A 27,679-nucleotide genomic window follows, 5' to 3' on the forward strand; every position below is an offset into this window, starting at 1 on the left:
ATGCCAATCTCCTTTACCGGTGCTAAAATTTACAGTATCTTGAAACTAGCATGCCTAAAATGAAGCACTGGGTACAGACATGTCAGTTTAATCCCTGTCATCATTGTAGAATGACTTCATTGAGTATATGGCATCCAGTCACTGCATTTGTTCTTGTGCCATAAGAAATACATTTCAGACTTGAATTCTGCATATTTCTAGCCTGAGGAATTCAGAGACAGAAGTAGGTCACAAAGCACACTAGCTCAGGCACGTTGTAGCTGCATGTGCTTTCCAAATATCTGCTGTCCCTGACCTCAGAAATTGAATGATGAAGCAATCAAAACCTGACAGCTTTTAAAAAGTTTAAAGCAATATGAAGAAAAAGTGTAATTGCAGGTGAGGATGGGGGTCATGTATATCTGCAGCAAAATTTCAAGATCACAAATAATGCCTTTCGTTAGTAGCAGGGATACTGGTCTCTGAAAGCTGTGTATAAGTCTGTGAGGTTATTCCATTTGCTGTAACTGCAGTGGAAGGGAAAGTGGCAGGGAATGAGCAGTGCCCAACAAGCATCTCGAGCAGGAAATTCCCTCACTGCATATGCTGTCAGCAGCAAGTCAGGTGTCCTTAGTCAGACTCTATTTTTACTGTTAAGAGTGTCTGGGGAAGAAAAATAGCAAAAAAACCCCAAACACCCCTAACAAAACAACCTAGCAACAAGAGCCCTATAGAAGTGTGAAACAGAAATTCAAAGCTGTTGTGATACAGGCTGGTACATTTCACCTAGGATAAATCGAGATGCCCTAACTTGGAGTGGGAGCCCAAGAAAGTGTAGATGGTTTGAGGCGGCACAGTTCCTCTGGGTTTTACTGTGTCATATACAGATCCCAGCTTATTCAGACCTAGCTGACACATTCAGTTTTCTCTTACCTGATTTTACACTGCATAGTCTAAACATGCTAGAAATGCCTGTATAATGATTGGACTAGTGAAGTCATTCATAAGGCAGTATATTTTCAGCTAGATTGGTGGAACAGCTCTATAGTAGACTGCAGATAAAATGCAGAACAAGTGGAGTGAAATCTTGGTTGGTTCAATAGACATTGAAGAGGAGGGGCAGGCTGAGGACTTTCTCCACAATCTTTATAAGCAGGGATTAAAAAAATATCTTCTAAAATAAAATACAGGGTCTAGGAAGAAAAAACCCCTGTTCAAAATGGAAACCTACTTCATGAAATGTGACTCTTAAGGTAGGAGTAATAGATAGGCGTGAACTAGGTCTGTCAACAGAGAACTTTCAACAGCATAGAGAAGAGAGAAAATAATGCTGTCCTTCATTTAGTTTCATAAAACTTGTATTTACTTTCTATGAAACTTCAAAATGCAGAATTAACAATACCATTCCTAGTATATGCCACTTTTAAAAGACTGTATACACAATTTCCCAGAGGAAGTGGTTATTTTAAATCCATAGACTACACCAGTTCTTTCAGTCTCAACAATCCAAAATCCTGTTTTTACATACATGTTTTCTGGAGAAGCACTACCTCGTGCCTGTCCTACAGAGACAGCAGCTATATAACTTTTCTTCGTTAATCAGGAGAAGCATCATTTTTGTTCACCTCAAAAAATGGTAGAGGCCTATAAACAATCCCAGTAGCCTTTTTAAGGCATGTGGGATGTTCTAAAGCCACATTAGGCTTACTTGTTTCAATCTACGTAAGTGCTGCACCACAACAGCAGCTGACAGTCACAAAGTGGCCTTGAAACAGCTGTCCTGACTTGTATGCTGTTCAGAGCTAGAAGTCTTTTGTATTATATCAACCTAGACACAAGCCTTGACTTATATGAATTAATTTAGAAAGTAGAGCAGACAATATATACAGTATTTCACAGAGATACAAGGGAGACTGTCAGGTACCACATTGCCAAGACTATCCAAATCCCTGGCAACAGGAGAACCGGCAAAATGGAAATAGGAAAATAAAAATAGGGACTTCTACCCATCTCTCCTTCTTTCATGTTTGCAAAGACTATGTCTCTTAAGTACAGATCACAGTTTTACACCCAGTCATACTTTGGCTTTCTGTTTTAGCCTTGTAGAACAGCTGACAGCTGTGTAAAGTCATAGCTGTGTAGAGTTGGTAAGATCAAAAGGAACTATCAGTCATCGTGTGACATAATAATACAATATTTGCACTGAATTCATAGCTTTCATTTAAGCTAGGGGATTTCTGTTTCTAAGAATTCCAAACGGCTTAAACCACCTGAGAGTCAAATAATCCACAGTAGTTCAGCCGCTCAATTATAGCAAGAAAAAAAAAAAATGGCAACTTCCTTTCATTACACAATGGAAATTAATAACAACATTTAAAAATGGGAGTTTTTACACCATTCATATTATGGCTTTTTACATCTACCTTCCTGCTTTTTCATAGCTACTTCCACTCTAAATATGTGCCATCAGAAACCTTACCAGTAACCTAGGTAAGATGCACAACGAAATCTGAATTCTGTGTTAGGATATATCCAAACAGCCTTTTCCCAAACAGCATGTTTTTTGTACAGAGGATTGTTGGAAGAAGGCACAGAATTAGGCATGATCTACCTTCATTTGCATTGAATGTAATCACTCAAAATCTCCTTGTTTTCACAATCCCTACTGACTTTAAACTGCAGGTGATAGTAGCAATGCTTCTTTCTTCTGAATAAAAATGTTTAAATTACTAGCAAGGGAATGTCCTTTTCTGCATAATCAAGACTTAAGTGCATCTTTCCTTAGAACACTTAAAAAATAAGGTACCGGCTAACCAATCCTGAAATTAGAACTCATCTTCTCAACTATGAGCAGAGCACTACAAATATTATAAACCAAAGGATCTTAGTAACTCAGCAACAGTGCTTTTTTAGTTTAAATGCTTCTAACTATGTCAAAGCCTCAAGTGAACATAAAAGTGCAAAATATGCACATGTATATATAAATACATGTTTGTATGTGTATTGGGAATTAATCAGCCTAGGTCACTTAATAGTTTCTAATCAGGGACTAAAGAATGCATTCATTATGGAAAGACTGGAATTAACTGAGTCTCTACTGTGCTTATGAGTCATAATGAAATAAGCCTTCTTGTGAACCTCTTGTAAGTGACAGAGAGATTATAGAATTACACTGTGTTGGAATTAGATTCAGTTTATTCTAAAATGAAACATGGAGGAGAAGAGAGCGCTCTACTGGTGAACCACATGTCTCAACTTCTTTTTTCCACTTCTTATCGGAAATGTGACTACCACCAAAACAAAAACGCATGTTTTTTTAGAGCACTTGTTCTGTTACGCTGAGTCACTGCTGAATTGTCTTAACAGCAACTTCCTTTTTAAATGAAATAATATTTCTAATACAGCAAGCAGACACCTAACTTTCAGTAGTAGCCAATAAAACAATTCCACTCTGACAAGGTGCAATCAGGAGGAAATTTTATGTAACACTGCAAGTAATAAATAAATTAAGCATAGCAAGACTAAATTCAGAATTAGTATACTGTGAAACAAAATACATTAGAGTAATTGAAGAAATAATCAATTACAGAGTTAGGATATAAACAGTAATGCATCTCAGGCAGAAGCAAACAACAAAACTGAAGGAAAGGTAATTGTGGGCCAAGTTTGTTCAAGAGAAACAACATTTACTGGTGGGAAAATGTATCTGATCTCAGAGGATGACAGTTTAATTACTTGCAGAGAACCAGCATGAGCTTTACACATGTTAAATCCCACCAAAAAGTAGGGCATTAGAGATACTGTTTGTATGTGTAGCTTGCAGTCTGAACAGAATTGCATTTTACTGAGCTAACAAACTCCCTGTACATCTTCCTGATATCCTAATTGCAATTCCACAGCCACTCAAGCAAAGGATGCTTTCATGAACAGCAAAACGAGAATAATTTCCTGAAATCTTGAAGTGGCAGAAATTTGTAAGTACTAAGGTTTTAACTATGTGGGTATTTCCTACAAAAGGTTATTTGCAAAGCTATGCTAGGGAGGCATTACCCAGTCTTGGAGTAAGTAAACAGCACATCTGGCAAGCTGAAAGTTGACAGGAGAAAACCTATGCATTAAATACATACTTTATATTCATCTTGGCATCACAAATTATTGACACCTACATTAATTACTGTTGTGAACTCTTAAGCTCTTCAGCACCACAACAAACTCCCTTGCACTTCCAATATGTAACCAAACACAACATGTAACCAGTTAACTTACCATTCTGACTAAAACCTCAACCTTAACTACATTAACATTCTCTATAAACACATTTACAATCTGTTATTCTGCATATAGGGGACTATGAAGCAGGAATTATATTTCTGTATGTGATTTGAAATTAAAATAAAAAAGCATGGCCATCTCTTCTGGTTATACTTCAAAGTGCAAAGGAGATGGCTGTGGAACCAGAGTGAATACATTTGGGTAATTTGGTATTAACAAGATCCTCAAAGTTTTAAGCATGTGGAGGAAGTCATACTTCATATTAACTGACACTTCACTTCTGATTCACAGCTTCATGCAAATCACACATCTCATCATGAACAAAGCTGTCACGACAGGTGGATGTGACTTTGCAAGGCACTACAGTAAGTATTTAGGTGGAACTCTACATGCAATTGTCTACAACACTCTTACAGCTGTTCATACTATTTAATGAAAGCTAGATGAGAAAAGACAGTTTGGGAGGCATCTAGTAACAAAAGAATAGAAGAGCTTGTAGGGGTCCACCTAAACCTTTTCCAGACCATGCCTACAAGTAGTACTGTCTTCATTAAGGAAGGGATAGGTTCTCTACCTCTTCAAGCTTCTTCCAGAAACTTGTTGCAATAAATCTTTTTACTGGAAGAATTTACTGCACTGAACTTAATATTGCAGATTAAAAAGTTGTCACCTAGAAGTTTATATATGGTAGAAAAATTTGTTTTGTGTGTATTTTTGATGAAGAAATACTTCTCTTCCACAAGCTATAGACTAATGAAGTTAGCTGTCAGAACTTCCAGGATAAAGAATGTACCCAAACATAATGTGTTTAAATGCAAAGCGCTAGGGGCCATTAGGCAGAAGTTCAGAGTGAACTACAGTTAAGAGTAAAACCAACCCCAATTTTAATTTGCTTTTGCTGTCTCAAAAAGGGTGAAGAACAGGTCTTGGCATATCAGCTTAAAATTGCCTGAAATGGCTTGATCCGACCCACTGACCACCCATAAAGGAAGCTATCCCAACCTCTTTCTACCAGCCCTAGCTGTTCTATTTTCTTTTCTGCTGGCTCAGGCGGCACCTGTCCAACTCTGCACGGAGCGAATGCAGCATAATAAATGCAGCACTAATCTTAGTCCCCCCATCAGTTCTGCTAGGTAGGAGATAAGCTAGTCCACTGAAAGGTCAGATGAGAGCCAGAATTGACAGCCAGGAGCATGGAAGGAAGAAGAAAACTTCTTTCAACAGTACCTGCTGCTGCTTAGATTCTAAAAGTAATATGGATCTTTATTCTGAAGAAGAATGAAGAAGCCAATACACTGTTATCTTCTTGGTAATCTCAATTTCTGTTAAGGGGGATGGAGGGGGATGACAGTTAGGAAGTACTCCAAAGAAACCATCAAAGAATTCAGTTGTCAGATTAGCAGTTTTATGCTCTGTTGGTATACTTCCAGAATAAAACCTCATTAATTTGTGGACAAAATATTCTCTCCTGTGCAGCTGATGCAATTTATTGGGGAAGATATGAAAGTACATCCCTGGAACAATATGGCTGACAGTCTCCAAAACTGTCCCTTTTCCTCCTCCTTTTACCCAAGACACAGCAACTAACTTCCCAAAGCCATCAAAGATACTAGTCTATGCTGAAGAATACAGTTGCTTACTGAAGTTTATAGCATAAACTATACTTGTATTCTGCAGCCAAATCCCACTTGAAACAACATTCTAATCTCATCAGGAAATCCTGACAAGGGTTTCAATTTTTTAGCTGTCATCTCTGACAGTTTTGAGAATTATCTTTAAGCTTTCAGGGGAAAATGCTCTGATAGAGAACTGCATATGCAAAATAAGATTAGTTCTCTTTTAAAGCAGGAATATGTGGTCAGAAGATCTTTCACAGAAACTGAGCAATCTTACCCATGGCACACTGCAAGAAACTAAAATGAATGTACATTTAAAAGAGTGAAGTAATTACAGTTTGTGGGGAGGTCACATTTCTGCTTTGTACATCAAGAGGACAAAGCTGTAGGTCAGTCTGAAATGAGCTTTATGACCATATTTTGAAGTACAAGTTTGATATGTTCTGGATATGGTAAGCTAATTCAAGGGCAACTAAAGGTCTGAGCACAAGTTCCACCAAAACCTGTAGAAAGGCAGTGCATCCCAGAAGAACAGTAAAATAAGTCTTTGTTTCCTTAGCTCCTGGCTTTTCTTTGTTTTGCCTTGACATAAATAATGTCCTCTTATCTGCTGTGGCAACTTCATAAAATCAAGGAACAAGAGTAAATCTCTAGCAGCATAAATCAAATCTGACTATCATGAATCTAGATATCATTAAAAAGATCAAAGACCAAATAAATACTTATTACAGCCATTTTTCATTTGTTTGGATTTATAGTTCTCTGATCTGTTTTTATAGTTAAGCTTAGAATATAACTTTGTATCCCCATCACTAACATAAATCAAACATCATGGATGTCCTTAAATATTCTAAAAGGCTCTTAGTGGATACTAAGTATTTTAGATAAAGAATAAGAGAAATGTAGATCTGGAAAGGATTCCAAAAGATCACCTAAGCCCATCTCTGTACACAGGCAACGTGAAATATACTATTGTTCATCCCTATGAGATGTTTCATAAACCTCTTCTTAAAACTTCTATAATGGAAATTTAACAACTCCCATGGGAAGCATAGTGTATCACTACCTTTATAGTTGGAAAGTTTCTCTCTATCTTTGCTACAAATACCGGTTACTTATGAGGATATTAAGAGAAACTTCCCAATTATAGTGATCATGAAGTACCTCCAAGACTAGAGAAGCCACTACAATTTTCAAAGACATTCTGGTGTTTGATATGCATAAAATTATTTATTGTTTCACCTCATCTTCTTCTGATTTCCTCAATTACAAAACTCAAATCAGAATTTCTTTACTGAGATTGAGGTTACCTTTAAATTCTTAAATCGACAGGACATAGATGTAAAGCTGATGTTAAACAACTATCCTGGATTACGTGGTATATCTTCATATTAGTAGTTAAAAGCCTAGCACAAAAAAAGTTATCACATAATTTACAAGAAAAGCAGCCTTGTATTTTAAACTCAGGGACAGAGTTCTGTATTCTACTCCAGTAGGAAGTCCTGACTTTGACCACATCACATAATCTCTGTCTCTACTTCATCTTTAAAAGGACACTAATAGTAATATTAAAAGTTTTGTGAAGGTACTATATGCAAAATACTTCAAATGGTAACACGAGGACCGCTGCTTGTTAACAGATCCACTAGATGATATAGAAACATGGCAAACTGACAGGAAGCGAAGAACAAAAGAGCAAGTAAGATACTACTTCTGCCAAACAGGTATTTTTCGTATTGGCTTTTATCTAAATTGACTTCTGTCTGCTGACAGTATTTCAAGTCTGTTCATAAACAGTACATGTCTTATGGTGAATTCAAGATGAAAACTGATTCATTTCAGTATCAGATGAAGTACAAAAGCCACAGATGTGATACACTCTGCAACTGTGTTAAAGCTACCATAAAGGTAAATTGCTCTATTTCAGGGCTTCCTGAAATCAGGACATTTTGAATCCTGAGTATCAATTATTTAGAATGCTAACTTTAGAATAGTCCAGTTGAGATACAACAAAACTGACATACCGCTTCATGGTTTGTTCAATCATGCACAGAATGGTTAATGTTCTGTTCTCTCATGTTTCTACTTTAAACCAATTCTCATCTAAATTCAGACTATATTTGTACTTTTAAAACACGAATCTGTCTTTTTAGCATTGTCCTACCAAAAACCATATATGCGTTGAAAAGGCTTGAGGCAGCAAATGTCCTGGTTTATGTATAAAATTGGTTTTCTACTACACTAACAAGTTTCTCGTTGCCATGGGATTCTTGCAATTATTTTCCCCTTCATAATTTTTCAAACATAAATTTAAAAAAATGCATAAAGATTTCAAATAGAATTAAAATTTCATTTTATAGTCACTATTTCACATTCTACATTATTTCCCCCAATTAAAAAAAAATTGTTTTACAAATATTATTTTTATACATACACTATTGTTTCAGGCTTGCAGTCAGGAAAACAATTATACTGCTTGGTTACTGGAAATACCCTGCCTTTAGCCTTGTTACGCACCTGAGATGTGTGAAACTGTCTCAATTACAAATATATTACAGAAGACTTAGGGCCTGATCCTGCAACTGTTACAAGCATCCCATGACAGCCATGTGTCAGTGATAAGGAATAAGGAATATTGGAGGTGCAAGATTCTGCTGGATCAGGCCTTAAGTTTAAGTGCATTATGCAACACATTATATGGTGAGATCTTAAAATAAAATACTGTATTTTTATGTAATGCAGAAGTAACACACACGGTTTACATATAGTAATAATTTATTCTGAAATGTTCATTTTAGTCTCTGTTGAGACATCACCCATGTCTCATTAATAAAAGAGCAGCCATCTCACCTCAAATACCAGAATATACAACAAGTTACAGCATAGCAAAAAAATTCTACCTACTTTAAGATAAAATCTAATTCAGGTAAAATAATTTTGTTCAAGGTTTTACCAGTTACACAGTTTTCCTTTTTTTTTTCTTGCAGAGCACAAAGAAAGTGTAAATTGTTACACCATAACTATCTATGCACATTATGTGACCACAGAAATGTTAATCATTACTTCAGAAAATGAACCATCAGTTCCACTCATGCAGAAAAGCAGGCTGGGAAAGCTTGTTCAGCAGAAACCATATTACTGTGAATTTCACAGCCACATGATTAATTATTGGGTTAGATGGACTCACAAATACTAAAACTGAGTATACTTTTTTGCATAAATAATACCAATTCTTCCCTGATGTAGTTTAGTCAGTCTGTAATCTAGAAATGATTGATAAAGCAATATGACTGTATCATCTCTATCTGCAATGTTCCATGATTTCAACAACAAGCAGTATTTCAAGGATTATGGGATGGGATGCTAATTAAATACATGTTAAACATACTGTACAAATATACTTGGCGTTAGCAATTTTATTTCAAACTATCAATCAGGTACTCCTCCAAAATATTACCAGTGAAGACAAAGTATACTATCAAATATGGCTTCCAGAACAAGGACCTTCTAACAAGAATCAAACTTATTTACAACAAATAACAACAAAAAAAATCAATCCCCAATCTTTTAAAGTTTCATTTGAAACAAGATTTCTCAATAGCTGCTGTATATAATACATCAGTTTTATTTTTTGTTGCACTTAAACAGAAGTTACCAGGTAAGAGCCAGAGTGACGTTTAGGACTCTGAGTTCCACTGGAGTCTGGGTTTTCAGACTTGGAGTCACGTTTCTTCGTGCTGTTATTTACTGGTGTTGGTATTTGCGATGGCCGAGCAGAACTATTGTCCACACTACTCTTCCTGCGGCTTGGATTGTAGTTGAAAGGAGTCACTCTTGCTGCAACAGCACCAATGGGGGAGCTGTGTTTGCTTGAGCTACTGGAACTGAATGGTGTACGCTCGCTTACAGTACTTTCATTATTTTCTGGTGCAGGAACAGGATTATTCTGCAGAGGTTTTGTTTCAGTGCCTTTCTTGTCTGGACTGTCCATCTGAAAGAAGGAGTTCAGACGGTTTTCTAAACCAATGGTACGAACAGGAACACCTCCACTCCCTGGGGTTTGTTTTTCTTGAATCTCTTTAGAATCTTTACCATTCACACCCCCTTTCTCTGAAACACTGTCAATAACAGGGGGAGTATTTCCAGTTGGGGACCTTCCAGATCGAGGATTGTTAATTGGACAGTCCTCTATCCTCACCCACACATCCTCTGTCTTAGAGACAGCTGGTGCCATCTGATAGATGAGAGTTTTGGAATCAGAGCCATTTGTGGCACCTGAGGAAGAACGCTGAGGATCATTCATTATCTGAGAAATTTCATTTTCTTTTATTTTTCTCCAAGTACCTTTTGCTGGTGCTTGGCTTTCTTTACTTTGCTTGTGTCCAGAAAGAGAACTTCCATGTTGCTTTTCATCCTCACTTTTTGCCTTTTCACTGGATTCTGAAGAAGCTGACAGAATTGAGGAGGAACTTCCAGTTCTTCGCCAAGTGCTTACACGAGGAAGTGATGAAGAATGCTTACTATGCTCACGCTTCCATGTTCCTGATCTATTGATTGGCAATCTAGATGGAGACTCAGAATGAGAACGAGCTATATCATGACGTTTTGCTGGTCTCCCATCATATTCTACAGAAGGGCTCAGATTAGGGGGTAATTTTCGCCAACCACTAGTCTGGGCAGTTGAATGAGTGGACATATCAGGAAGAGATGGACTTAAAACTGGGGTCTGTAGTTGGGACCTGGTGGGAGAATCTGGCCTGGAAGGAGACAGAGATTCAAATGAAGCTGACTCTTCTAATTTCCGTCTTAGAGTTGGGCTCGGAGCTTCTTTAATAAAAGTTGACTGACGAACAAGAACAGGTCTCTCGGATCTGTCAGATTCACTTCCACTAGATTTTGTGGATGACATTCTGGATAGTTCAGTCTTTTTGTTTGATCCACCACTGCTGAGAGCTTGATTTAATCCTTTTGAAGCAGACTCACTTCGTGGAATACTACTGGTACTCTTAGGTAAGGCAGTTTGCTTTGTAAGGTTTTGCTGGCTCATCTGCCTGCCTGGTGATGTATATGACATTCTACCTGAACTTGAAGATTTAGTTGAAGCTGTGCTAGGAGATGATGTCCTTGGCAACTGAGACAGTTTGTTGGGAGGACTTATACCATTTCTTCCTGGGGAAATTGAGTTTCGTCCAGGAGACTGCAGAGGCCTACTTAATGGCTGCTGTTGAGGTCTAGAAGGAGTAGAGTCTCTAGATCCTGATCTAGAAGGTCCTTTACTTGATCCACTCTGGTTCAACCCTGATGGTTGCCTAGTTACAGGAGCTGGCTCAGGTTTCACTTGACTTGACTTGACTCCTCTTGGAGAACTAGTCAAACTTTGGCCTTCACTGGGACTCTTGGAGTTTGTGTTTTTGAGTGGGGGGCCTTTTTTGGAAACAGGACTAGTACTTGAAGAACTATTTCGAACTCCTGGAATGTGAATCATTGTCCTACCACGTGAAATTGAAGGCACACTTGTCTGTTGTGGTTGCTTCAAGTGGCTTGAAACTTCTGAATTGGAGCGAGCTTTTCCTGTAATTATACTTTTATACACTTTCTTCCCTCCTTTGATTCCCCTACTTTCAGATTCTACTTTTTTAGACTCCAGTGTACTCTTCTGTTTGTTGGGAGGACTTATACCATTTCTTCCTGGGGAAATTGAGTTTCGTCCAGGAGACTGCAGAGGCCTACTTAATGGCTGCTGTTGAGGTCTAGAAGGAGTAGAGTCTCTAGATCCTGATCTAGAAGGTCCTTTACTTGATCCACTCTGGTTCAACCCTGATGGTTGCCTAGTTACAGGAGCTGGCTCAGGTTTCACTTGACTTGACTTGACTCCTCTTGGAGAACTAGTCAAACTTTGGCCTTCACTGGGACTCTTGGAGTTTGTGTTTTTGAGTGGGGGGCCTTTTTTGGAAACAGGACTAGTACTTGAAGAACTATTTCGAACTCCTGGAATGTGAATCATTGTCCTACCACGTGAAATTGAAGGCACACTTGTCTGTTGTGGTTGCTTCAAGTGGCTTGAAACTTCTGAATTGGAGCGAGCTTTTCCTGTAATTATACTTTTATACACTTTCTTCCCTCCTTTGATTCCCCTACTTTCAGATTCTACTTTTTTAGACTCCAGTGTACTCTTCTCTCCTGGCTTAAGAATTCTTGGACCCTTACTACTAGTGAAAGGTTTTTCTTCTTGGTCTGGGGTAAGATGAAATGGTGACCCTAGAGAAATACCAGATTTCAATGAAAGGATAGAATCGGAGTCTGATGAAGCTTGTCTAGACAGCGACGCAGCAGCTGCAGCTTGATGCAAGCTACTAACTATAGAATTTGCACCTTCTTGTATAGCTTTCCAATCAAAGTTCTCTGAATCAGGTGAGAAACCATGTTCTGAATCTGGCCTCTGTATCTCTCTCAAATCCAGTGTTAAATCTTCTGCCAATATACCACCTGTATTTCTGGAATTGTTTTTTTCACTTTCACTCTTTATTCTTGAGGGTTTTTTCTTTTTAGGCATAGCAGAACTAATGCATTCCTAAAGATCATCTTCTGAGTCAATACTAAGAGAACTCAGAGAGCTGTTTCTAGAGAAACATACAGGAGTATCTTCAACATGAAATGATTTAGGTGCATAACCAGAAGTCTGTGGTCTGCTTGATTCCATCTGTGAATCAGGAGCCTCAGTTCGCTTTGCAGGTTCCCCTTCTTTGTTGTTGTTGTTTTCTTGGTCAATATCACTGAGGGAACTAAGAGATGAATTGCGAGAAAAACACACAGGTGTGTTTTCAATAGCAAAATTCTGCATTTTCTCATCTGTAGCTGCACCTCTGTCCGGAATATCTTTAGTTGACTGAGAGAAAGTTTTAGGCTGGCTTCTGCCTGTTGGATGTTTTTGACAAACTTGTGTCCTGTTACTTGGTTGCTGATTTGAAGACTGTTCTGGATTAGTGGACTCCTTAGCGTCTGTTTCCTTTGCTTCTTTTCCTTTTCTTAATTCTGCCTTCTCCCTTGAAAGGTCAACATCATCATCATCAAAATCTAAAGAACTTAGGGAATCATTCCGTGAAAAACAATAAGGAGTTCCCTCAATAGGTGTGTAATGATGAGGAGAATCAAATGCAAAGCTTCCTCTTACACGTTCTTCATTATTTGGCAATTTGTCATTAAAATCTCTTGAATTGTTTTTCAGATTCTGTTTCTTTGCATCTCTGATTTCTGGATAGCTTCTTTCATTATTAACATTGCTTTTAGGCTCTGTGGTTTTTCTTATATGTACTCTGTATTCATTATTTTGGGGAACAGGCTTTACAGGTGGTGTTGGCTTCTTTTTCTCACCTTCTGGTTGGTTTTTATTACCTAGGGATGAAGATGCTTGTTGAATTTGATCCATTATCTTCTTCACTCTGAAAGGTTTGTGACTTTTTCCTTTTGGCATAGCTGAGTTAATGCACTCAGCCAGAATATCACCCTCTTCTGTTTTGTCATCATCCAGGCCTGGGGGAGTCACAGTTGAACTTTTTGCTCTCTGAGAGTCATCAGTATTTCTACCTTCTGTAGGAATGGTGTCTCGCTTTTCAAATTCCCCTGACTCTGCTCCTGTACCCACACTGTCTGCATGTGCCAACTCACTTGGCGGCGATTCTATTGTGAGATCACTCAGAGATGTAGCCGTTGAAAAATTTATTGGTGTACCCTCAACACAATATACCCGTGGCATATCATCTCCCGGTGTAAAACTCACATGCTTTTGGGATTGCAACCTGCTTTGTGAAGGCAAAAGTTTGTAAACTGGCAACTGGCTGGGCTTTCTGGCTACAGGAGGAGGTATTTTTGGAGCAGATGCTTGAGAAGGCTTTTTGGCTTTACGTGAAGACTTTGTTGGCATTGCAGAAATAATACAGGCTTCTAGTATTTCAATATCATCATCATCATCAGAATCATCCAGAATATCTTTTTCTGCTTCAGAAGTCTTCTCTGCTTTCTTCTCTTGGTTATCTTTTGTATCATCTGACTGCTCAGGTTCTGCTTCATTTCCATGTTCGTTTTCATGAACTGGGGGCATTATTCTTAACTCGACATCCTTCTGTATAAATGGCTCATCAAGACTCAGAGCACTCAGGCTAGAAGAGCAAGAAAACCCATCTGGTGTGCTCTCTGTGGCAAAATGTAGTAGTGTATCAGCATCTGGCAGTACCTGAACTCTCTGAACAGCTGCATTTACAGCTGCCTGTCTAGGACCTGGCTCTCTCTTTTCTGCACTAGGAACTTTACCTTTAGCTATATCTCTTTTTACTTGAACTCCTTGAGCAGGGGGTGGCGTCTTACTTCTGCTTGGCGGCATTGTTTGTCCTGGGCTGTCTGGAAGGTCACTGGGACTTATAATACCGCTTACCATTCCACTGCAAGGCTCACTTTGAACTGAACTGGCAATTGAACGGCTTTCAAAACTATCCAGGGAACTTACAGAAGTACATCTGCTGAACATGAGTGGTGTTTCCTGCACATAATGTTCTGGTGGGCTTTTAGGAGTCTGTGCACCACTCTTTGAGGGAGATTTGGCACCTGAAGAAAATTCAACAGCTTTATGCCTAGAGGAATCAGAAGGAGACAAACTAGAAGTCTGATGTCTACTGGATTTTGTTCTGATGTGTTGTGACGTTGATGTGATTTCAGTTACTGCACCTTCTGTAGATAGAGCCCCACTGTTTTCCTTCAGTTCTGCTATCTGTAGTGTGTTATTAGCATCTGTCACACGTGTGGATTGATCACGTCCTATTTCATCTTCAGCTGATGACAAAGATGACAAAGAGCTACACCTTGAAAAACATATTGGAGTATCTTCCACACAGTAAGTTTGTATAGTTTCCTGATTAATAGAGGGAGTTTTACAGGAGGCAGTCTTTTGCACATGACTGCCTCTGTTCTGTGCAGAATTTGGATGAAGCTGATTCTGTCTCTTTGAACCAGCTGAGGGGGCTGATGTGTTCCCACTGCTTGAAGAAATATGGTCAGTTTTAGTGCTTTGCACTGAAGAACTCTTTGAAAAAGTAAAAGATGGCTTCTGAGAAGGAGGAACTTCTGTTGAGTATTTTAAACTATAATCAATAGGCTGATCAACATGATGTTCCTCTTCATTGTACTTTATGCTATAATTAGTTGGTCTGTCTTCCTCGTCATGTTGTTCCTCCTCAGAGTAACGTTCGCTATAGTTGGTTGGCTTATCATCATCATAATCCTCAACCTGGCACAAGGACTGGTTTACTTTCTGGTTCATTCCAAGAGCTGAGCCTACTCTGTTCTGATCTGAACTATTGGATCCTCTTGATCTGAAGGAAGAAACGCACTCTTGCTGTCCAAAAGGTGACTGATATTTCATGTGTTTATCATCTCCACTTTCAGTGTACACAGGGTAGGTTGCATTCTGGTTCCTTGATTGCCTTTGTTCATTTTGTTTCATTTCGTCTTCTATTATATGCTTAGGCCTTGCCCATCTTTCATTCTGAGAGGGACTTTGCCTTCCAGAATTTAACTGTTCATCTGAATATTTAAGACTATAATTAATAGGAGTGTCTAGCTCTCCATCATTATCATCCATATGATTTGCACTATGAATCTTATGTGCCAAGTCAGCTGGATATTGACCATAACTACAAAATTTACTTTCATCATCTTCAGAGTAAGATTCAATAGAAGGCTTCATTTGGCCTCTTTTACCATAGCCATCGCTGCTGCTGACGCTATTTAAACTATCATTTGAAGATCTCTTGTATTCCATTTTTGTATAAGGCACAGGACATGTCCTGTTTGAATTCTCAGATTTAGGAAAGTATGTATTTGAGTGAGTATGGGCAGCAGCTGATCTCCTTGGGGCATTTCTGTCTTCTGTCAAACAGTGCATTTCAGAAGTGGAACCAGAACTTCTGTCTTCTTGTGGAATATGCATGCTTGTTACTTCTTCCATGACTTTGGCAATCTGAGCTGCAGCAGTAGAAATCTGCATTCCTATTCTCTTAGAGGAGTTCCCAGTATTCTCTGCAGCTGGATGATAGGTATTTAAACCTACTGCTCGATCCCTATCAAGACTTCTGTCCTTCTCGGATCGAGAATTTTCCATGTTTCCTCTACTGGAAGAGGAGGAGCCAGGCAATACTGTAGTATTTAAATATGGCGAAAGTACAGTCATATTACCAGCATTAAAACTCTCTGATCTGCATAAACCATCATCATGCCGACTGGAGTCCAAGACATACTCACTGTACATATTTTGCTTATGTCTCTGCTTATTACGGTGAGATGCTTTAGGGCTTAAATTATCAATGTTGTCAAAAGTCTCTGATAAATGCTGAGCATCTAATTCTGCTTCCAGTGCCTTTTGTTTTCTGACATGAAGAGATGGTAAGCTTGATCCTGGAGACATAATGTTGGCATCCTTATATTTTGCTGGCCTGTTTGCCATGAGGTTTCTTAGAGCTGCAGCACTACCCATGGCTATCATTTTGTGTTTTGAGTGAATGAGATTTTTCAGCATGCTGACTGCTCCCATGTCCCACAGCGCCTCCTGATCCTTCGCATTTCGTGCGGAAAGATTCCACAGGGTCCCACATGCATTACTGACTATTGTCAAACTGTGTGACTTCAAGTGTTGTAACAAGGTTTGTAAGCAGCTGTTCTCTCGCAAGATTTGCCTGGTGTTGAGTAATGGAAAACAAACATCCGTAAGTGGCATTTCAAAAGTATAAGAGACAAAGCAAAACAAAAACCTATTATGCTAGAGGCAAGTTTTGCCTGTAGAAAGGATAATCACGAATTCTCTCCTGCAAATTTCTCTCATATTTCCTCTAGCTTTCATCTGAATGCTAATCAAATCCTATTACAAGTGTGAATAGTTAGCTTTTAGTACAGTTCATCACTAACAAGCAGCAGGTATTAATCTGTTTGCATACTCCTGTTATGTAAGTGAAGTACTTGCCTTTTCAAATGCATTAAAAATTAACTGTACTTAATTACTATGCCTAATACCTGCACTCATACTAAGACTCAGTAGTGGAACCGCTAAAGATTTTCAGAAAACGTATACCCACCTATGGTCCTCATTAGTAGCAATTAAGCTGGAAACATTTCTTAATATTCCTCCTCCGCTTTCTATGATGGCTAAAGTGTTTGTTTGGCTCCGGTATGTCAGTGTGCCGACTAGAAATGCAAGAGCACCATCAACAGCACATATATCAGCTTTGTTCTCAGTACAGTGTGCTGACAAATTCCATAAGGCACTCAGAACACTTTTTAGGGTGGATTCCTAGGAAAACAACAAAATGACAGTATTAGAGGAGTTTTCAACTCAGCTCTCAGAAATAGGTAAGTTAGCTTCAAGGAGTTATGTATGTTCCAATTTCTGCTTTCTGGGCTGGTAAGCTAGATGTAGGCAGCAGTGCACACATACATACTTTTGTTCATTTCTCTCCTTCCTTCACCTATGGATTTGGTATTGCTTGCCACAAAGTTTTAAGAAGTGTGTGCCACAATACTTGCTATCTCACGTAATGATAAAAATGGCTTGAAGACTAACTAGCAGGGGAATCTGGGATGGAATATAATCCTGTCTGGATACCAAAAAAATATTAAAAAAATTACAAAAGTGCAGTTATATATTCATTAACTCAAAAGAGGTTTTATTAAATTGCAAAATTATAAAAAAGGCTATTGCAACAGCACAACTCATGAAACTGAACAGCAAAACCTGTCAACCCTCATAAATAAAATTACAGGAATACCAGTAGTTTTGAGATGTCATTGCTACATTGTGGTCTGCTGCCATGTTAACCCAAAGCAACTCTCTTCTTCAAAGCCAGTTACCTAAAACACCCCAAATATTTGACCAACTGCTTTTATCAAAAAGGACAACAATATTTGTGCATTGTGTAAAATTAATGTAATGTCTCAAAATTTATCTCAATAATTTATACAGGATACCTTCTTAACTTCCAAAGCACATTCCATCAATGCTTTCACACTTCCAACTTCTCTTAGAGTCTTTTTACTGTTTACATCTGCTCTCCAGGACAAGTTCCTCAACACACTTGCAATGACCTACAAAACGTGAAAGAAAAATAATGTATCTCAATATATAGCTACTTCTTTAGCAGGTTATCAGCCTTTCCTCCTTGATTTCTGGAATGCTATGGATTAATTAACAGTGGTCATGTTCAGCTACTGAACTAGCCCTTTGCTAAGATCTGCATTTTGTTGTGTTGCCTGCTAGATTGTTCTAACATTTCAGTATGAAGTTTGATCAAAAGTATTGGCTTTTGTGTGTGGGTACACAAAACAAAGATGTGAAATCAGGTTCCCTGCTTTCTACACTGGTGAAACATTTGTCCAAAAATTCTGATTTGTGCTTTACTCTGATGTCTGTACTGGACTTACATAATCTCAGGAGAGATTCCTATCACCTTTTTCTCAGCTTTTCTGCTTGTGAAATAGAGTAACACTTTCCTGTATGTAAGACGGTATGAATACTTTAATGTTTATAAAGCTCTTAAGTCTTTTAAAAATACACTGTCTTTTACAATCGGAATAGTTCTCTATAGAAGATGAGGACCCATTCAGCCTATGTCCTTGTCCTTGGCAGCAGCTAGACTGTCACTATAGTGGACAGTCATAGAATCATACAACAGTTTGGGTTGGAGGTGACCTTTCAGGTCATCTAGTCCAATGCCCCTGCAGTGAGCAGGGACACCTTCAACTAGATCAAGTTGCTCAGAGGCCCGTCCAACCTGATCTGGAATGTTGCCAGGGACAGGGCATCCACCACCTCCCTGGGAAACCTATGCCAGTGTTTCACCACTCTCATTGTGAAAAAATTCTTCCTTAGATCTAGTCTAAATCTGCCCTCTTTTAGTTTAACACCATTACCCCTTGTCCTATTGCTACAGGCCCTGCTAAAAAGTCTCTCCCCATCTTTCTCATAGGCCCCCTTTAAGTACTGGAAGGTGGCAATACAGTCTCCCTGGAGCCTTTTCTTCTCCAGGCTGAACAACGCCAACTCTCTCAGCCTGTCTTCACAGAAGAGGTGTTCCGTCCCCTGGATCATTTTTGTGGCCCTCCTCTGGACCCGCTCCAACAGGTCCATGTCCTTCCTGTGCTGAGGGCTCCAGAGCTGGACACAGGACTCCAGGTGGGATCTCACCAGAGCGGAGTAGAGGCACACACATATTAAACTCCATCCATTTACAGGCTGCAGAAAGTATGTATATCCCTCATGAAATGTATCTGACAGAAAACTATGTTTACCTATGAATGTTCTCATTGTCACAGAAGTGCACAAGCTCATTACATTATATGATGAACGCACCCTTGCTCACACCCAGAGGGGAGCACAGGGAGGCAGTGGCAGATGGAAGATCCCAGTACTACCCTGCCCTGGCTGCTCCCAGGCCCACCACGGGAGGCATCAGCCCGTCAGAGGCCCGTCTCAGCGTGCCCAGAGGAGCGCAGGGGCCCAAAGGCAGGCAGGAACCCAAACTAAGGGCTCAGAGGAGGGGGGGGCACCCAGTCTGGGCTCTTTCCAGGGCTCTGCCAGGAGACCCGGAGCCCCATGGCCCAGGCGTGAGACCCATTCAGGGAAGTCAACGGAAGCAGCTCAGCTCTCTGCACCTTTTGGACTGAGGCAGGTCTGTCCAGAAGTCCTGGCCACCGGATGCAGGACACTTTATGGGATCCCGGGGAAGAGCATTCTGAGACTGTAGACGACTTATTATGGGATGGGAGGATCCAAGGCAGGTAAAAGGACGGATGTAGGTGATTCAGGGAGGTACAAGCATGGGAGAACACAGGCATAAGGGGACAGAAAGGCACAGTGGCATCTAAACAGTCAGCTGGCTGATATCCTTGTCTGGCCATGCCCTTTGCCTGATGAGCACAGTCTGTCCCATATTCTTATTAAATCCAACCTCTAACTTTTCCTGAGTGAAGTCTACTTGCCAGTGGCTGAAGGCACACCAAGGGTCAGAGGGCCCATGTGTCCGTGACTTCCTTTTCAAGAATACTAAGTATACTTAATATCTGGCCTAATACCAAATCAGAGAGTTTACCCAATTAATGCCTGTTGTAATTCTAATTATTTTCTCAATTGTAACTAGCTAGCTCGTCCTCTGAGTGGAGAGAAGTTTTCGTGAACAGTGTTTTAAGACAAAGTAAATTTTACTTAAAATTGCTGTTTCACCTGATGATTCACTCAAACTGCAAGGAAAACAGGGTTTTCCTTTCCAAAAGCTGTTCCAGTTTGCTTACAGCATCTATTCATTAAAATGGATTATATTTTAGTATTTAATTTTAAACAAGTTCCATACCAATGAACAACAGTTCTATGCTCTCAACTGGGGGAATCACCCTAAGCACTTTCTAAAGACTTTACTTTCAGGCTGTTTTCTTTACACAGCAGAGCCATTGGAAAAGACACTCAGGTGTCACATCGAACACTTTGCTCACACTTTGTAAGCTTCTTTGGGATGTGCTGGTGTTAAAAGTAGTTACCTACCTACTAAAAGAATAACCTTGTCAAGTAAAATGCAGATTCTCTTTTGAAATACAGCTTCCTCTGCTATTATTCACCTATTATTTACTTGCTGCACCTGAAGGAGGAGCCACAATACTGTATTAACCCTCTGGGTAATCCCACTCCATTAGCACCATCACTAGTAAACCAAATTAAAGAATTTAAGATGGCTCAAACTTATCTTTAAAGCTGGACTTCCACTAACAGAACAGCATCATAGAAGTGAGTTTTGTAACGCATATACTATGTGCTTTGGTAAAAAACCAGGATATGGCCCACAGGTAAGCATTTTTACAAGAAGAAAGTGGTACTTCATTATTTGTGGAATGACTACAGGTACAAAACGTGCATCAACGTTAAGGCATACAAGACAACTTAAGAACAACAATTACTAAAAAAACAACAAAACCCCCAAAACAGGCTGGGATGAATGAAGCATATTTCAAAGACAGAGCCTAATTAAAATAAATAATAAAAAAAAAAGCTGTCTGTTGGACAGCACACTAGAAACTTCATGAAGATGATGGAATTAAAGTATAAAAATAATTGTTGGCGATGCCAAATGAGTAGAAGGAAGGTAAATATTAGGAAAGGAGAACAGAAATACAGTATTTTAATACAATGCAAAGAAATTCATGGGATGCAAAGTGATGGAAGTGTTCCCACTAAAGAAACACTTCATCTCAATGGATGTTACCTGCTGCAAGTCTTCACTTTCAGATTTCAGTTGGGCTACAAGAGCTCTCATGCAGCCCTTCATAGAACATAACGTAGCCTGTTAGGAATCAGAAGGAAAAATAAAATGAATAGTTTTAAATGATCGGTTAGGTGGCTTGCTTCTGCACAATGTTGCGATATTTTGAATTAATCATATCTGAAGTTCAGTAAAAGCTTACTAAAATATGTTGCCAACAAGAAATAATTGGTTTACAACTACTAAAAAGTTAAGCTAACTATCAGTTTCTATTCTGGACAGTAAGTAAATGGCAAAGTTGTGCTAAATTCTGTATTTTTTACAACAGGTGTAGGACTTGACTGGGAACATTACTACCTTAGAAGCCGCCTTTACTGTGCCCCGGATAAAAATCACCTGTGAGCTGGCAGTGTGTTGTTACCTGCTGTCTATTGAGACTCACAATCATATTTTTTTCTTTCAAATAGACATAGTGTAAAAAATAATATCAATATTGAAAACTGTCACAAATAAAACAAGGCATATGAAGAACAACTTTTTAAGAATACAATAGGAATTGAAAAACTGTAAGGCTTATGCTGGAAATTGTTGGCAACAAAGCACAATTAAAAATTATTCAAAAACAAGTATGTGTGGAACTGTACTACTCGTCAGCTGGACAGCACATACATTTACGTCACTGAGTAGTTTAGTTTATGCTATAAACCCAGTATCTGCAGCTCTGTAGAGGTTACTGACTGGATGATGTAGAGTGCCAGTATTTTGTGAAGCAATTCATTTGCAGCAAGGATTTATGCTTTACTCTTGTCTAAAATTCGTAACAAACAGCGTTATATGAAGCCTGTTACTTCCGTTCACTCCTCAAATGTCTTCCTCTAGAGTAGAAAGATAAAAGTCTTCTCAGTATGAAGTTACTCTGGGGTAAGAAAGTATTGAAACTTTCTATCTTTTGAAAGCAAGGTTCTTGTCAGAAATTAGGGTACCTATTTCCTCTTATAATAACTGAAGTTGTGCCCAGTCTGAGCCAGATTCGTTCCAGGTATTTAAAAGCAAGCTCCAGCCTGAAGTGGTTTGCAAAATTTCATCAGACAGTAATAGTACTGTTAAATAACTGACAACTTTACAAAATTTGACTCAATTAGCAGTTTTAGTTCAACATCCTCAGAAAAGTCAGTAACTATCCGTAATCATTGGTCCATAGTCATTACGTGCTATACTAATCTAATGCTCATAAAGCAATTCAGCCAATAGATAGAATCTTTACTTTCAGTGACAAATTAAAAGTGATTTAATTTGAGAGTTGATACTATACTTGCATGATACAACACTCAGTTCGTGGTGCGCTCTGTCAGGAACAGGATGGAATGACAAAGGTATTTTGAACTTCTGTCTTGAGCTCAGACTCAAGATCTTGTCCTGGAGATCTTCATCACCTGTCTGAAAACTAAAATTCAAATGTAGCTATGAACTGAAATTACTGTATGTTTAAAATTCTACCCTTACCTTGTTTGCCACATCTCCAAAAGTCAAGTTTGTCAGAGCCATTCCAGCATATCTCCTTAAGGTGACACTATAGTGATCATTTGTAAGTCCATACATTTCACAATCCACTTGCAACAGTTCAGCAATGGCCTGCAAACCTCCTTTAAAAAACAAAAAACCAAGAAAGTAAACAATATCTGTACACAAGTACAGTACATATATACTAAGAAGCAAACTGCATTTGTGTGTACAGAACTAAATCTCAAGCATCTGAAAACCAGAAGACTCAGAAAGGTAAATAATTGTTAAATGACGACTCTGGATCTTGAATCCTGTCCTTTGCAGCAACTGAAAGGCATGATAGGATGACATTGAGACTTCAGGGAAAAATGGGAACAGGAGGAATTATGAGGAAGCAAGCAGCACACTCCTCTTAATTCCACCCAGCCAAAATCATGTTTGATCAGTAAATTCACATCAGTTACATAAAAGGCTATTTAGTAAATCTGAAAATTACTGATTTAATTATTATTACTGAATGTTGTTTTCTAAGAAAGATAAATAGATTATTTTCATTGATAATGAAAAGCGGCAAATTAAGGAAAATTGCATGCATAGGATTTACTGAGCATAGACTAAAAAATTCAGGCTTTAAACAGGAGCGAACTCAGAAAACAAAAAAAACCCCAACAACTAAATCACAACCAGAAAACCTCCCACGCTGGAAAGTAGTCTCTATTGTAAGTCCAATACTTTTAAAATTGCAAATATTTCCTACTACTCTTCAAAAATTCACAATTCATGCTAGAAAAAAAAGAGAAACTGACATCATAATTTATCCACTGGGAAATGGTCTGGTTAATTTAAACTGCATTCATCACTTAGAGGGCAACAACTGACACAAGTGAACTGATGATCTGTTTAAACGAGTAGTAAAAAAAGCCATATATCCAGTGAGGTACACAAGGAGTGTCAATGTTTCCAGAAGCTTCTCAAAGGAAGTCAGAGTAATACATTTGGTCTTACCAAGCTCATTCATTGCATGCCTGTGTTCTTCATCAAATGAAAGTTTCATCAAAACACACACTGCAGGACAGATTTGATGATCCACTGGAGCAGGCACTGATCCAGAAATAGGTAACAATTAGTATTTCATAGGTGATTTTGTCTAGATAATAAGTTTTCCAAAGCGAATCTAATCTTAAAATAAATCAATTGCAGTTTTGTTCAGGGTTTGTATCTTCCCAGTAATTCATGAACAGACAATTATTTAATGTTACTAACAAATGCGTGTACTAGAAATACATTTGATGCTGAAAAAGAAATTAGGGAGAATCCTTTATGTATGTGTTAAGTAAGAACTGGTGTGACTCCCACAAAAAAAAAATTATCTTATTACCTTTAAAAGTTAATCTTAGTGAAACAAACCAGTAAGTTTATATATTCTGGTGGTATCAAATAATAGGTCACCTAACATGAAGCTTTGGTGTTACGTCCTTATGAATGGTTAATTAAGCCCGTCATTTCATAACTGCGAAGTTTTTAAGTTCATATTTTTGTGAGCTAGTTTCTGGTTAATGCACAAATGGTATCAGTACACCTTGTTCAGAGCCCCACTCGTGCTAAGAGGCTCTTGCAGTGAACTCCAACACCCATGACACAGCCCACTGATTTCAGTAGTATGTCATAGGCACCTACAGCCTGTATTTACAAAATGCACTCAAGTCAGAAAAGCAGCTAAGCAATCCACAAGGTTACATCTTTTTTCTAAGTGTTTTCTGAGAAAACTCCTATTCGTTTATATTATCACTTCTTTCATATTTTAATGCTGAAATATTTCTTACATACAACATTATAAATAACAGTTCATATTATATTGAAGAGATTATTTAATTTGGATCTCCGACTCTCTCCTAAATGTGCTATCTCCTGAATACATCTGCATGAAAAGCAGTTCAGGATCATTGATATAGATATGTTTCATTATCCATTAAAATGTAAAACAGAACGAGTACATATTCAATACTAATTTACATCTTATAAATACAAAACACTAGAATTACTGTCTGGAAAGCACACCAAAGTCTATGATTTAAATAACAAGTTTATAAACAGGGTATACAGGTACCTGTAATAGATACTACTTCCTAACACTACTTCAACTTCAAAAAAATAAAATATATATACATATATATAGAAGAAAACTCAAATACATTCAACAAGAAGTCAGATTCAAGTTGTACTTTCTGGAAATTCACTGTTTTAAATATATCCTTGAAACACTTTTATATGGCTTGCAGAACCTACTTGGATTTTTGTCTTGGTCCATGCCTTGTTCATGTGCTTCCTGCCATTCCCAACATGTTTCACAGTAAGCACGGATCTGCTCCAAAAGATGGAGCACGCGGATTTCCCGTCTACCTCGCTTATCATCAGGCTGGGAGTGAATGATGTTATGCAGTGCTGCGCTGGCTCTGGCACGAGCCTCTTTACTACCACGAGAGTTTCCTAACAAGACAGAGTCTTTATCGTTGCCATGTAAAAGCTGAATGAGGAGAGGAAGACATCCAGACTGACGCATGGCTATGCAGCTGTCCTGGGAGCTAGACATTGCTAGCAATGTTCTTGACATGTCATCTTTATCATGAGTACCAAGCATTGATAACAATGAATACACCATTTCCACCTGCAGGTCAAATGATTTTAAAAATACAATTACATTAAAAAAATACACATTAAATTAAAATGAAATTTGAATGCTACACATGAGCAAAAAACCCCTATTTAATGACGTAAAAAAAGTGCTATTTAGAAATAATTAAGTACTATTAGTACTTCAGCATTCATAATCTTAATACATTTCACTTAGTGGTTAAATGGCTAGAAGAAGCTGCATCTAACTGTATTAATCTACAAGACCAATGGCAAAGACTTCCAGTTTTCCATTGTACAAAAAAATTAAATGTACTAATAGAAGTGTTTCAGTTTGAGAAATCTAAAATATATTTTGTCTAAAAAAATTATGTTCTGTATTGATCATACTTTTATGTAAAGATGTTCTTCAGTGAAAAACTGTTATGTGGTATTAATACAATTATTCTAGACAAAGCATAAGAGTGATTACATTAATTTTTAGTTTACGTTGTGCTGAAAAAAATGTAACATCCATGTATTTTAAAGTTTTCCTTTAAAACTATTTCAAATTAACTAGTAACTTTTTGTTACGATGACTGACTTGCATATGGACCAGATTTACAGCAAATGCAAAACTGAAGAGTTATATTAACACTTTTTCAAGTTTACAGGGATAAAACCAGTAAAAGCAAACAAATGCTTATTTTATATAAAATACTGAGCATTTGTCAAATCAAGCCATGAAAATCCAGCATTACACATTTAACTTGAGTAATCAAGTTTCTCATTAAAAAAAGCAATTTTTGAGGGATTCCCATGGCTGTCATCTAATACAGTGGTCAACAGGTCAACACACTATTTGGTTTGTCTTTCCCGTTCTGTTTTCTTCAACAATAGCTTTAGCTCAAGAAATGTATTTGGTTCTTCTAGTGAACTTCTAGTAGAATAACAGATTGTAGAGGATGATTTTAGATACTATCTGGAAACTCCAAACTCCTAAAGCCAAGATAAACAGGAACATTCAAAATCAAAGCACAACATAAAGAAACTATCAAAGGGAACTGTAAAGTAGCAGTGTGTGTGTTTCTTTAGAATATACCAATTGAGGAAGAAATGAGACTTTGAACCGTTAGACAAAGTTTTCTACTAATAACTATATATTTGTGCTGGTTACCAGACCAATGAATGATTCTATTTGGTTTCTTCACAGACAATTCAAATGTGCCTGAAGATGAGCACAAATACCAAGTTATAAAAAGTTATACCCACTGGATAGCAGTGGGTATACTAAGTAGCAAGTCTGTTGACATGTACTGCTCTAAATACGATAGGACTGCTGAAGCAATAGAAATCTTAGAATCTGTGAAGCTGTATGACCACATGCAAAATTCCACCAATACAGTCTTGGAGCCCATGACAGCCTAGCGTTCCAGTTTGGAGGTCCTGTTTTCTAGGTTTGGGGAAAAAATCAAATAGAGTATCAAAACAAACCACTTGGATTCTTAAAAGGAGAGTGAATTTAATCTGCTGTTTTCATGCCTCTTAACAGACACTTCAGGTGGCAGCTTTAACCCAATGTTATTTGGATTTGGAAGGTAGAAGTTTTTATCAGAGAACAAAGCCGAAGCTGCCACCAAAATCTGGCCTCCAGGCTGTGGCAAATATAGTATAGGAGAAACCAAAAAAAAAAAAAAAAAAAAAAAAAAAAAAAAAAAAAATTTTTCTCCTCCTCTTCCTATAACAAAAAAAAAAAAAAAAAAAAAAATTTGTCTCTCTCTCTCTGTATACACACACTGCCCACAGACTCATCTCTTTCTGCATCTGCAAGTGCATTCCTCTATTAGAATCCCTACCACTTTCCCTTCTTCTCAGGCATTAATATTAAGCTTTTCCTATGCCGTAGCGCACGCTGTTCAACCTGTTTCTTTGCCTGTATCCTTCCACAGTCACTCCCTTTCCCTCCCTTCAGGGTTCTCCCATTGTTTGCAGGTTTTGGGAATTCTACAATGTGCCACGAAAAGTCACAGACTAGCTGATGTCACCTCCATCTGGTACATGCATACCATGCAGGACTGAAATTACAAGATTGTAATGCTGTTTTAAGGCCCAAAGTAATTAATACTATGTAAAGCTAATAGGCCCAGCTTCTCCGAAGACTGCGCTCAGCACACCACCGATAGTATGTATGCTGCTGCTGATTCCAGAGGCAGTATAAATTCCAGTGGCTCATGAACTCAATTTTGTGTTACAGATTTGCCCTTTTCTTTCCCTCTCTTTTTATGCTGCATGTACACTTCGAGCTCAGTCTTTTTTTTTTTTTTTTTTTGTCTGTTTAATTTCTTAGCAATTGCATCTGTTTTGTGGATTCTGAGTCCGGAAAAGTATTCAAAGAACTGCTCGTAAAAGGGTTAG

At 38.2% G+C, this 27,679-nt stretch overlaps 1 protein-coding gene across 1 annotated transcript in view; it reads right to left on the minus strand.

The window, feature by feature from the left end:
- Positions 1–8,624: 8,624 nt before the first annotated feature.
- Positions 8,625–27,679, minus strand: part of APC (adenomatous polyposis coli) — a 32,951-nt gene continuing 13,896 nt past the window's right edge. Inside the window, 8 exon segments of the mRNA XM_010288488.1 lie at positions 8,625–11,222; positions 11,730–16,588; positions 16,985–17,199; positions 17,874–17,990; positions 21,155–21,232; positions 22,655–22,794; positions 23,660–23,755; positions 24,941–25,319. Of these exon segments, the coding sequence (XP_010286790.1) occupies positions 9,508–11,222; positions 11,730–16,588; positions 16,985–17,199; positions 17,874–17,990; positions 21,155–21,232; positions 22,655–22,794; positions 23,660–23,755; positions 24,941–25,319 (7,599 nt within the window). The 3' untranslated portion in view covers positions 8,625–9,507.

The sequence above is a fragment of the Phaethon lepturus genome, unplaced genomic scaffold (assembly GCF_000687285.1).
Source record: "Phaethon lepturus isolate BGI_N335 unplaced genomic scaffold, ASM68728v1 scaffold2826, whole genome shotgun sequence".
Taxonomy (NCBI): domain Eukaryota; kingdom Metazoa; phylum Chordata; class Aves; order Phaethontiformes; family Phaethontidae; genus Phaethon; species Phaethon lepturus.